Source organism: Gilbertella persicaria, assembly GCF_025201335.1.
Source record: "Gilbertella persicaria strain CBS 190.32 chromosome Unknown B0P05scaffold_30, whole genome shotgun sequence".
NCBI classification, from domain to species: domain Eukaryota; kingdom Fungi; phylum Mucoromycota; class Mucoromycetes; order Mucorales; family Choanephoraceae; genus Gilbertella; species Gilbertella persicaria.
The window spans coordinates 188,413-200,800 of NW_026251991.1; the positions used below are offsets into that span (position 1 = coordinate 188,413).

The following is a 12,388-nucleotide window of genomic DNA, read 5'->3' on the forward strand; positions in this document are numbered from 1 at the left end:
AAGAGCTTAATTATTACTATTGCCAATTAGGAAACATTTTTTGGTACCAATAAGACAAATGTGATCTATACAGTTTTTACACTAAAATCAGACGATGTTAGTTTCTTCTAGACGAATCAAAATTAATCTTTTGACTTTTAGCTTACCTTTTTTGGACAAAACGAAAAAGGAAATTAAAAGTTACTTCCTCTTTTAAATAACGATGCAGGATGATTATTAGCAGAGAGGTGAACACAAAAATTTGAATACACGTCAAATCATACTTTTAGTGACTCAGGCTGTTTTTTTTTTACTGAGCAAAGCATGTTTGTATTCTTCAGGTACTGGACAAAAGCCAGAGTTATTTTCAATTATTATAAAATACGCACAATTAAATAGACAAATATCTGTAGGGCCTCAAATAAAAATAATACATCAGTGATTGAAACTCTAAATAAAAAGATAAAAAGCTGCCAGCTTTACTCTTTCTTCTTTTTTTCCTTATGGAACCTCCTCTAAAGATAACTACAGTTAAAAGTTCTATTACTGGCATTGAGCGGAAAACGAGATACATTCCAAGTCTCAAATCTCTTGTACTTAAAGTACATACTCTCGTAACACATACTTATGCACTTTTGAAGTATATTTTTACGCAAGAACTTGAAAACAACATGAATTTTGCTTTATAGGACTTTTGTGAACATATACGAGTTCATATGCATAGATCAATAAATGATGATCATGGCAAAAGACCAGATCACATCTATGGCAATTGCAATGGATCTATAGTCACTGACATTCACCCATTCTACTAGAAGTACTACATCGTCTTCATAGTCAGAGATATGAACCTAGTAACTCTGTTATTATCAATGGCCCTCATAAAGTGACGGTTAGAGCTGACAAATACATTGTTATTGGCATTTGGCAAATATGTAATAATTTATTCAAGTTCAGGTCAGATCATGTACTATTGGCTGAGCTGACAACTTCCTCTAAAGGCATTTCTCTTCATTGCTCCTGATCTAACAAATCAATCCGTAGTCAATATTTTGACCGAGAAGAAAAAGTATAAATACCTTAACATTTTATAGCAATTGAAGGATAACATTTTCTTGGAGAAATAAAAACCTATACAAGTTCTAACGGACTTTCTCTGTGTTCTCACCTTTTTCTCTTATTTTATATCTATTCTCTCTTCATCTCACAACACTGTATAATTTGGCCTTCGAACTTTTTTTTGCTCTCAATACTCTACGATCGTTAATATCAAGGCTACTTAATGGGCACTGAACGGACGAAGCTTCTATGTTATTCTGATGATGCTTTGGTTTTTGTACATGACGCCAATGACCTCGCTTGGTTACAATTGCATATGTCTCAGTATTGTGAGGCCTCAAATGCAAAGTCCAACCATGATAAGGTGGAAACCTTCTCAGTGTCTGGTAGAAATACATGGAATGGGGGAAGCTTCTCTATTTCAAATGGCTATCAAACATTTACACTCTGTCGAAGACGATGAACCCTTGATCTACTTGGGATTTCCCTTGATACAAAGTCGTATTTAACAAGTCAATTTTATGGGTTCTATGATAACAAAGCTCAAGACCGCAATCCAAATCCACTCTGCACGTTCATTGTCTGTTATTGGCTGAGCTACTGTCTTGAATTCTCTACTTGTCAAAAATATGGTGTATCTTACGGGTTACTCCTTTGACGCTTACTGATTTCCAACAGTTGAGATCTTTAGCCATTCAATTCTTGTACAAAAATATATTCCTTGTTATTCCTTGGAAAGTATGGACTCTGCCAAAAGAAACAGGTGGACTAGGTGTAATAGATATTTAGGTTCAAGCCTCGGCTCTGTACTTTCGCTGGCTACGCCCTTTGCTAATTCATGATCAAAATATTATTGAATCTCATCCTGTCTCATATATGCTTAGCTTCCGTATTCGTAATATCAATAGCTGTAAATATCATCAGATTTTATTATTATTTCCTTCTTCTCGTTTAAAGGCTGAAAAAACAAAGAATTGGTACTGTTGATATGCTTTATCGCGCCGTAGATTGCCTTCCTCGATCGTTTGCTACTGCTCGTCTTTATACTGCTACCGCTATGATCCTACTTTTGCAAGCTGTGCTTTACGTTCATCCTTATGCGACCTTCGTTGTTCCCCTCCGTTTTAAAAAATAATGGTATCAGATGTCTTTCAAGTTAATACTAGACTCAACTTTGTTCACTGGAAAGATACTCGTGATCCTTCATTACTTCATTGGAAGCGTACTCCTTCTATATTGTTTAGAGGTCTTGTGTCAGGAAATTTGAAGCTCCAACCGTTTTTGAGTTCTGTCTGTAGTCCTGCCCCACTTGAGGACTCGGTGGTCTTATTTGTGACCTTGGATAAGCAACTTCGTTTTCAGGATAATCAATTGATTGCCAATGTCCAAGCTTTGGCTAAGGCATTTCGTCTATCAGTTCTCTCGTCTGTAGTTCCTCCGTTGGCCTTGAGAAATACTGCAGACGCGCAGTGGAAACTCTTTTGGTCCCTGTCACTTACCTCTGTCCAACGTAATGTGATATACCGGTTTATCTTGGGATGTATTCCTCATTGTAGATTTTTGCATTTTTTCATGCTTCGAGTTTTTGATTCCCCTCTTTGTCCGCTGTGCTTGACTAGAAATGACTCAGTTAACCATCTACTCTTTCACTGTCCAACTAAAGAGAAGGTATGGCAAGAAATCATCTTCGAGTTCCTGTAGCCTACCACCTCCAACTGTGATATCAAAGAGGCTCTTCTGTCCCTGAACTTCTCGCACATCTGGTACTGCCAATGGAAAGGAATCAAACCATATAGAATCCTCATTATCTCTCTCTCTCTCTCTCTCTCTCTCTCTCTCTCTCTCTCTCTCTCTCTCTCTCTCTCAAATTTGGCTTGCTCGCATGAGGTTTATCTTTGACAAAACACCAATTGTACCTACAGCGATATTGGCATGCATCTGATCCAAAGTTCGTCAGACCATTGAAGAGGATTAACGTCATTCAAACCTGTAAATGCTATATAGCTTATTTTGTTTTATATTATATTATATTATATTATTTTAGTTATGATATGCCGTATCAGTTTGTTATTACTTTTATCTCAATCGCACCCGCCTCTTCACTATGACCATTACCCTTAGTATACGCGGCTCAAAAACGCTACCAAAATATGGCAATAACAAAATCTACAGATATAAACAAGGCGCATCTAACGATGCAAAAAAGAACTGTAGGTCAGCTATCTGGATTCTGAGCAATCTTTCAAAAAAGTGTTTAACGTCTTTGCGCTCTAGCATACACTTTTTATATGACTTTTGTAAATCTGATACTTTCAGTGTATTCTGCAGCCTCAGACAAGCATTTTCTACTAATACAAATCATAGTAAAATATTGCTCTATCGCCATCAAATCCCAATATTGTGAAAATCAGGGGGGTAGTAGGGGCATTTGACGATATTTTGGACATGTTGTCACTATCTATTTTTTGCATAGAAATGTCTGTTCATGTATACTGATACATAGGAAACTCAAAAGAGATGCTTTGGTGATATTTTCAGAATGTTTTGGCTAGTAATGGCTCAATTTGATAGATATATTATGTATTAGAACATAGCTCTAAATATCAATAGGCTACATTGATTCTTGCTCAATCAAGTTCCAACAGAATGATACAGCCAACCTCTGCAGTGTCAATCATTCCTTTGAAATCCATTCACTCCTCCTCACATGACATAGTTGCTTGATGTTTTTCTAAATCAAGTAAGACACAAACTGTTTAATGTGCCAAATAATTTGAAACGCAAGAGCTTGCTTGCTAATGTTTAAGTCTATTATACAGTACATGATGAAATATGACATGGAGATTATTTTTGTGCTTGAAGTGTATAATCAATAATGAAGGATTGTGTGATAAGATCATCAATACGTTGATAATGACGATCAGTATAGGGTAATAAGCCATCAATCAACTATGTAACAATTAGTTTTTCTGATGTAAATGCATTCTTGCTTACCTCTTTTGCAGTAGGAATCTCAACCAATTCTTCTGATGTACGAGATGAAAGAATAGCATAGATCACAACCTGTGCAATGTCAGAATGCTTTGCATTTGTGTTCCAATCTCTTGCGTAAGTCAATAATTTGCCAGTGTTTTCTAGTGATAATTCGGCAAGAATGATGTCTATGTTTTCAGAACCAGTAATGCTTTTGTCTCCTTCAGGTCTGGATTCATACACTTCTCTAAATAATCCTAATAAGCGGAATGGTTGCTCTAACGACAATGCCAATAAGATAGCGTTTAAATAATCTTTTTTACGCATAAAGTTTTGTAATTCTTGTTCCCTAGAGTTCAATTAGTAAAGTTTCTAGATGAAGCACACATTTACTTGATAATCAATTGTTCTTTCTCCTTCAGATCTTCTTCTTGTTCCTGCAAAGTAACATCTTCCCAGAAGTTGATAACAGAATCAGCACCAGCAGAGACAATAAACTTTTCATCTTTACGAACAGATAAAGCCCAAACTTTCTGTGTATGGTTGTCAAGCGTAGAAGCACATTCATTTGTCTTGATAGTCCATACTTTAACAAGGCCATCAGAACCCGCTGACACTAATTGCATACCAGCAGACAAGAAATTGACACGCAAGACAGAATTAGTGTGGCCTTCAAATGTCTTAAGACATGTGAAGTCCTTGAGACTCCAGATCTTGACTGTCTTGTCACCAGAACTAGTGGCCAAGACTTGATCAACAGGGGAAAATTGTGCGCTCCATACACCACGCTTGTGACCTTTCATAGTACCTATTAATTCACCAGTATCCACATTCCATAATTTAGCAGTTTTGTCTTGAGAACCTGTAGCAAAGAATTTATCATTAGGTGCGACGCAAATGGTATTGATGTCTTTTTCATGTGCTTGATGTGTATAGAGTGATTTGGGTCTGTAATCTTCATCGAGGTCTTCAAGATCAAAATCTCTTAAATTCCAGTATTTGATAGTTCTGTCTTGACTACCAGTAATCATGAATGAATTAGATTTACGGGAAAGGGCAACAGCACCAACAGATTCTGTATGACCAACACAAAGACCAGCAGCTTGGAAGCGCATGGACTTATCTGGATTGGCCATGTCTATCTTCCACAAGCGTGCTGTTTTGTCTTTTGATGCTGTTGCAATCAATAAACCGTCTTTCGATCTGTCAATAGAAAGAATCATATCGTCATGTCCATACAAAAGATCACAATCTTGTGTTTCCACGTTGTAAACTCGAAGTTGTGCACTGTTGGTAGCAGCAGCTAAATGCGTATCGTTTTCACCTAAATAGACAACATCCACTACTTCATCGTTGTAACCAACAATTTGCTTTACACGCTCTAGTTTGTTCTCTAAAGAATACATCAAGATATTTTGGTCGTTGGTCACTGCTGCCAATGTTTGTGTCTTCTCGATATAAACTACATCTGAAATAGTATGCTTGCTGTTCTTTTCAGGTTCTTGGGCCTTGATTAATTTGCCACTCTTAAGATCCCATAACTTAATAAGACCAGAATCACCAGCAGTGTAAAAAATATCAGCATCTTGCCAGTTCTTGCCAAACTTGGCAGCCAACTTAACGTTCTTTTCCAAGAATCCAACAGTTTCAATCGTTTCAAAAATAGGATAGGTTGCTCTTAGTGTCTTTGCTTGCCAGTCCCATACGTTTACTACTTTATCACGGGAGCCTGAAATTAAATATTTACCGTCTGCTGAGAAATCAAGGCCACGAATGACACTGACATGGCTTTGTAATACAGCAATACAACTACGAGATTGAAGATCCCAGATACGAATTTGACAGTCATCAGCACCAGAGGCAAGGTACCATTTGCCTTGATAGTTGTGGAACTTGACAGCAGAAATAACACCACCGTGTCCCTTTAAGTTGTGTGTACAAAAGCCTTTGTCAATATTCCATACTTTGATTGTGGCGTCTGCAGAACCTGTGGCGACTAAAGTTGAAGTAGGATCGATATCCATTACAATGATGGGTGCTTCGTGTGCTTTGAGTGTACGGATGCTTTCTCCCTTTTCGAGATCCCAAACACGAAGGAATAGACTACGACTAGCACTGACAAGGTGTTTACTGTCAGGCTTGACAGCCATAGTAGTAATGATTTCGGTATCCTAACAAATACATTCAATATATACTGATATGATGTCTTGCATACATACACCTTCTAATTCAAACACTTGCTTGCCAGTGTCGAGTTCAGTGACAATGATGTCTTCATTGAGTGTACTGATTAAATATTTGGCATCTTTTGTAATAACTACTTTGCCACCAGTATAAATAGACTCGATCGTCTTGATCGATTTGAAGCTATTTAATGTTAGCATCACGCAAACGACTTTTTAATGTTTTAAAATTACCTAGTCTTCAACAGTAATTTGGATGAGTCTTCAGTCATGTTTAAACCTTAAGAAAGCAAGGAGTGTATGCACACAAGAGGGAAAAAAAAAGGATCGCAGGTTTCGAGGAGGAAAGCGCGTCACTTTGCACTATAATGAGGCAATGGAGGCTTAGTTAGCACAACTATTTTTTTTGCTTACACTAAATTCTGCCAATCAGATATACAAGACCTTTTTTTTTTTTACTTTGATATAAACATACAATGAGTGATTGGGGTAACGAGAATACGCGAAAAAGTATACACAAACATGGAAGCTGACGATATCGATGATAGAAGAAGAATTCGATAATGATGTTGTCGTTAACAGCAAGCCTAAAATGGCCTGGGACGACGAAGAAGACAGTGATGACAACACAAACAATGTAAGGGAATCTTGGGACGACTCCGAAGAGGAAGAAGAACAAGTCCCAAAGAAGGCCGAAGAAAAGAAGACTGAAGCTGCTAAGGCTCCTGTCAAGAAAAACTTAACTTTGAAGCAAAAAATTGCTGAAAAAGAAGCTTTATTGAAGGAACAAAAAGCAAAAAAGATTGCTTTGGTAATATATGAGTTGCTTGTAAAACAAAGATGCTCACTATCTTTTAGGCTAGTCGCTTCATGGAAGGTGAAACTGAAGAAGAGCGCTTTGAGCGTGCCCAACAAGAAGCCGGTGTCAAGAAGGCCGAATTTACTGGTCTTGAAGCTGATGCTCGTAAGTCAAAACGAACAGAATAGTTCCAGTGTATTCATGCAAACCTATGTAGCCAAGAAAGTGCCTGCTAAGCCTGTTGAATCTGTTAAGCCCAGAACTCGCGCTGATTTTGAAGAATTCAAGAAATTATTGACTGATTTGATTCTTCAACAAAAGGTAAAACATATGTGTAGGTAAGCCATTTTATTTACATTTGTCTAGGATCATCCCAACTACGCTACGTTTCTTGATCAATTTGCCAAAGATGTTGCTCAACCTATGAAAGACATGGATGTCCGTAAAGCTGCTTCTAGTTTGACAGCTCTTGCTAATGATAAACAACGTCAACAAAAGGAAGCACTCAAGAGCAACAAAAAGACAAAGGGTAAGACTCAACCTGCTAAGCCTGCTCCTGCTTCTTCAAGAGAATACTCAACTACTTATGATGACTTTGATGATTTCATGTAAAATAAAATATACAAACATTTATTTATGTATGCGCTTGTTTCCAGACCATAAGAAGCTTGAAACCAAAGTAGCCAATGTAATAGGTACAGTCCAGTCATCAGTGACGCCTAGTTGAGAAGCAATTCCTAGAACTATGGCAACACACGTAAATAGCGCAAATGGGTCATCCGCTTTACTGTCGGTGTGATGTAGTGAGTGTTTGCAGGGAAAGGTACACGAAAATCCGTCACACGTTAAGCAACATGAAGTCGTATTATTATTGTCAATACCTTTATTCTTTGTCACTCTTTCTTCCTCTATGATCATTACTGTAGGGCTTGAAGATCTTACTGATCTTTCTAATAAAGTTGCTTTACTGTTGTTTACATCATCTTCTTCTGACTCTTCCTCTTCCTCCCCTTCAGAAGGCTGATATAAATGGTGTCTTTGTTGCTGGTCAAAACTTTCCAAGTCACCTCGAAGTATTTGTTCCATTAAATCTGTATCTTTGAGTGCTAAAGATCGACGCTTTGATTCCATTAACAAATGAGATTGTCTTTTGGGGTCGTTATGCATAGGTGGTGGTGTCAAGATTCGGTTGATAAGAGGGTTACCGCTGTTAGGATACATGGCTTGATCTTGCAGTTCCTAGATAGACAGGATGGATTGATTTTTATTATGAATATACAGTAATGTTGATATGGACAATGGAGGGGAGCTCTTTTTTTTATGTAAAGGGTAAAAAAAAAAAAAAACAAATGCTATACCTTTTGAAGGTGTTCTATCTGGTCTTCTAAACCCATGAAATCTTGCTCTAGCTGTGATACAATTTCGTCCTTGATTCGAAGTTCCTTCTTGAGTGTTTCGACATCATTATCCTTTAAGCCATGTTGTCTTATAATCTGCTCTTTTTCTTGATCAAGTTCCTCTAGTAGTTGTTCTAATCGACATATCTTGTTTTCAAGCTCAATGGCATAAGAACCTTGTGAAATCTTCGAGTGAATGACAGGTCGACAAATATGCTGTGCTTCAACTTCTTCATCGTCATCGTCTCCTTCATTTGAAGGCAATGTCATTACCATAGTGGATTGATCAATAGGTTTCATTGTAAAGCAACATGTCTCGTCACAAGTTGGATGCCCTGCAATCTAACAAACAAGTTGAGCACATACACACAATGCATACCTTACTAACCTGTCTCTGAAGTAGATTTATGTTCTGTACTAAAAACTCATACTCGGGGCCCACACTTTTCATTTGAAGGATTTGATTTTGCTTTAGCATATTGAGCTGTTGGGTTTTTTCGTCTAATTCTTGTTGTAATAACCGAGAAGCTCGCTGTAGTTTTACATTAGCTATTGTAAGTTCTTGTATTGTCTTTTCCAGTGGACTTGTTCTTTGTTCAATTAAGTTATCTGTATCCACTTTTAATAGTCGATTGGTTCTTTGTAGCTTTACATTTTGAAGTGTTAATTGTTCTATCTGTGCTTCTAATTGTCGTGTGCGTGTATCTGAATCACCTCTTTGTATTTCTCGTTTATCGTTATTTGGAGGTTTATTATGAAGTAATGGCTTTTTAAGTGGTAATGTACTAGAATCATGCTTGGGTATCGAATAGTTCATAAGGTTAGAGTTGACACTGAACCGTGGCGGCTCATTATCAGGTGGTATAATAACCGAGTCTCGTTGCTGTAAAGGTGAAAAAGTCATTTGGTTTATGTTTTGAGATTTGGAATATACAGAGTAGAAAAAAGGAAAGAAAGTAAAAAAATAACGAAAAGTCAAGTATGCACGAGTTTTATTGTTGCACATCAAGTTATTATTTTTCACTCACTCACCCTCTCTCTCTCTGTTTTGCCTTCACTTTGACAAGCTCCTTTTTTTTTTTTGTTTCTTTTGTTGTTTAAACTGGTAGTAATTCCTTTCTAAAAGCTTGCCCCTGATATTTTGATGTCAAATAATATGTAAGTAAAGTTAAGAAAAAGAACAAGAGAGAGAGAAAAAAGGGAGAAGAAGACTCCCTTTTACAGCCTGTCTTTAAATATAAGAACATCTACATGCTCTTTATACGCTGTTAATTATATTTAGATGCTTAACTTATATGGTCCATTGTCTTGTAATTTAAATGAAATTAAATCGATGATTAATCCTAACCCTTTTTTTAAAAAAAGAGGCTTCATTTCAACACGGATTTACTGTAGCAAACAAAAAAGTCAGTTTTACACATTGTTACACGAAGCAACGTTTTTTGTTTTGCCTTCGGGAAATACAGTTCCCGGAATATGTACCGAAAGAAAAAGGTTATTTCTCTAACTGGATGCATTTTTAGAATAACTTTCTAAGGGGATGGAACTAGTCATAAAAACAGAGGTCGAGTAGAAATTTTTTCGAGTCAAGCTCTAGTAGCAGCTTTGTTTTTTTCTTCTTTTGCACAAGTAATATTTGAAACCCTTTTATTCCGAGTGTTTATCTTTGAAACTCTCAGCAAGTCAAATAGTTTGCGTGTTACAAACAAAAAAGTTGGATTCATGAGGCGAAAAAAAAAAAAGAGAAGACATCTTGCCCTTGTGGAACCTCCTGAAAGAACAGTTAACGTCAATGGCATTTGTACAACTCAACCTAAAAAAAAACTATCAAAACAAGAGACCGTTTAGATGTGTGAAAGTTCTAAAGAATAAGGTTATTTTTATTGCAATTATGAGATGTTAAAAGTATGAAAATGAAGAATGTTATGATTAATGCTTTTTGTTAGCTGTCTTAATGATATCAGCAGCCTTTTCTGCAACACCATAGACAGGTTGCATCAAATGAGAAGAGACTTCAAGAGGAATAATAGAAGCATCAACAACTCTCAAGTTGGAGGTACCATAAACCTTAAGATTGGAATCAACAACACCACCGAGTTCTTTAGGAAGCATAGCACAAGTACCAACAGGGTGCCAGTCAGAACGAACATTGTTAGACAACCATGTCTTGAGATCTTCATCACTAGTAATGTTGCTTCCAGGTTCAGCTTCACCATTATTCAATTGACCAAGACCTGTAGGAGCATTAATAATCTTCCGAGCAAGCTTGAAGGAGGCAAGGTGAAGTTCGAGATCAAGAGGATGAGAGTAGTACTGAGGATCAATGACAACAGCATCTTCAATATCAGCAGAAGCAATATGAGTGCGACCACGACTCAAAGGAGAAACCATGACGTGATTGACAGTTTGATACTTTTTGTGTTGAATATCAGCGCTACCAGTGCCACCATAACCAGGAGTAAGGTTGACTTCAATAGGAGACAAGTAATCAGTTTCGTAGCGATCAGCGATAATTTCATATTGTTTCTTAATTAACTTGGCATTGGTTGAGTTGGTAGAAACGTAGTAATCGGCATATTTACTGGCGTTTTCACGAATCTTGGCACCAAATGCTTTGCCAGACTTGTAGCTAGTGTCCTTGAAAAGCTGACTAGGACTAGGATAACCCAAATTATTGGGTGTTGTAGTCCAGATACCAGTCTTATTGTTGACGTATTCCTTTCTCATTTTTTCAGCAAGAGTATCGTTAGAGAAGACACTGTTGGTAGTATAGCCAGTGATATTTGTAGTAGAAACGATAACAGCATGGACATGATCTTGCAAGTTAGAACCAACGCCAGGTAAATCAAGCAAGGACTTGACGCCTGCAGCAGTTAGAATGTCTTTGTTACCAACACCAGAAACTTCAAGAAGTTTAGGACTACCAATAGCACCAGCAGAGATGATGACTTCTAAACGTGCCTTAAGGACTTGTTTCTTAGTCTTGTCACCAGTAGGGTACCATTCAACACCAGTAGCCTTCAATTGACCAGAACTGTGTGGATCGAATTCAACACGAGACACGGTGTGGTTAGCCAAGACAAACAAGTTTTTGCGGTTGTCGGCATAAGGAGCGATATAGCTAGCATATGCATCAGTACGACGAACACTTTGAGGGTCTAAAGTGTTAGGAGTAGTAGAATAGCCGTGAAGAGATCCATTCAGGAGATCAGGAACAGCTTCAAATTCAAGGGCATCAAGAGAGGCATTCCAATAACGAGATTGAGGGAATTCAAAATTGGTGAATGAGATATCGACATGGCCATTTGTACCATGAATGTTTTTTACAGAAGTAGCACCGTATTCAGCTTGAGCAGGAGTAGGAGGAGTAAATTTTTCGACTTTCTTAAAGTACTTGAATAGTTCATTACCATTCCATCCGGGATTACCAAGTTCTTCCCAGGCATCGTAATCTTTCAAGGCACCACGAGTCTAAGAAGTATTAGTTTAGTTTTATAATTTTACCAAGTTGGCAAGTCTTACCCAAACCAGACCATTGATGGCACTGCCGCCACCTAATAATCTACCAGTGGCAAGAGTGATTGTTCTATTGTTCATTTTTTCTTGAGGAACAGTAGGCAGGAGAGGGCAAAGTTCTGAACCAACAGCTTGACCATACCTATCAATTGAGTTAACTGTCTTGTATAACAAGGCATTTCCCTTACATTCCGGGAGCGTAGATAACGAATTGATCTTCAGCATTAGGACCAGACTCTAAGACGGCAACAGTGACATGTTTGTTTTCGGAAAGACGGTTTGCTAAAGCAAGACCTATATATGTATATTGTAAGCAGTTGATCATTTCCTTGTTTACTTTATTACCAGCTACACCGCCACCAACAATGACATAATCGTAAATGTCAGTTGTGTTTTTTTGAGCATAAGCAAATGAAGCAAGAGTAGCTATAGCAGTAAAAATGGTAGCTGAGATCTTCATTGAGAGAAAAAAGGAATACTTG

At 37.5% G+C, this 12,388-nt stretch overlaps 4 protein-coding genes across 4 annotated transcripts; 1 reads left to right on the forward strand and 3 right to left on the reverse strand.

The window, feature by feature from the left end:
• Positions 1–3,799: 3,799 nt before the first annotated feature.
• Positions 3,800–6,558, reverse strand: B0P05DRAFT_513379 (WD40-repeat-containing domain protein). Its single transcript, XM_051575653.1, has 5 exons — positions 6,429–6,558; positions 6,231–6,378; positions 4,405–6,182; positions 4,033–4,360; positions 3,800–3,987 (listed from the first exon to the last, which is right to left on the reverse strand). Exons 1-5 carry the CDS (start codon positions 6,464–6,466, stop codon positions 3,883–3,885), a joined length of 2,397 nt encoding a protein of 798 aa, XP_051433072.1. The 5' UTR covers positions 6,467–6,558; the 3' UTR covers positions 3,800–3,882.
• Position 6,559: 1 nt separating this feature from the next.
• On the forward strand, positions 6,560–7,622 carry B0P05DRAFT_549352 (eukaryotic translation initiation factor 3 subunit J). Its single transcript, XM_051579124.1, has 4 exons — positions 6,560–7,005; positions 7,053–7,158; positions 7,211–7,314; positions 7,360–7,622. Exons 1-4 carry the CDS (start codon positions 6,736–6,738, stop codon positions 7,603–7,605), a joined length of 726 nt encoding a protein of 241 aa, XP_051433073.1. The 5' UTR covers positions 6,560–6,735; the 3' UTR covers positions 7,606–7,622.
• B0P05DRAFT_549354 (uncharacterized protein) lies at positions 7,623–9,781 on the reverse strand (the record flags this gene model as incomplete). Its single annotated transcript, XM_051579125.1, has 3 exons — positions 8,779–9,781; positions 8,352–8,732; positions 7,623–8,232 (listed from the first exon to the last, which is right to left on the reverse strand). Coding segments are annotated over exons 1-3 (1,604 nt in total), but the record flags the coding sequence as incomplete, so codon positions are not given.
• A 538-nt stretch (positions 9,782–10,319) lies between these two features.
• Positions 10,320–12,366, reverse strand: B0P05DRAFT_588900 (uncharacterized protein; the record flags this gene model as incomplete). Its single annotated transcript, XM_051582695.1, has 4 exons — positions 10,320–11,861; positions 11,913–12,048; positions 12,095–12,200; positions 12,252–12,366. 4 exons carry the CDS (start codon positions 12,364–12,366, stop codon positions 10,320–10,322), a joined length of 1,899 nt encoding a protein of 632 aa, XP_051433075.1.
• Positions 12,367–12,388: the final 22 nt, after the last annotated feature.

Bases quoted from the DNA above. Each gene is read 5' to 3' on its own strand.
- B0P05DRAFT_513379 (XM_051575653.1), bottom strand. From the start codon at position 6,466: ATGACTGAAGACTCATCCAAATTACTGTTGAAGACTAG. The intron at 6,379-6,428 runs GTAATTTTAAAA...AACATTAAATAG, and splicing joins AAATTACTGTTGAAGACTAG to CTTCAAATCGATCAAGACGA. The intron at 4,361-4,404 runs GTAAATGTGTGC...ATTGAACTCTAG, and splicing joins AAAGAACAATTGATTATCAA to GGAACAAGAATTACAAAACT.
- B0P05DRAFT_549352 (XM_051579124.1), top strand. From the start codon at position 6,736: ATGATAGAAGAAGAATTCGATAATGATGTTGTCGTTAACAGCAAGCCT. The intron at 7,159-7,210 runs GTAAGTCAAAAC...AAACCTATGTAG, and splicing joins TGGTCTTGAAGCTGATGCTC to CCAAGAAAGTGCCTGCTAAG. The intron at 7,315-7,359 runs GTAAAACATATG...ACATTTGTCTAG, and splicing joins ATTTGATTCTTCAACAAAAG to GATCATCCCAACTACGCTAC.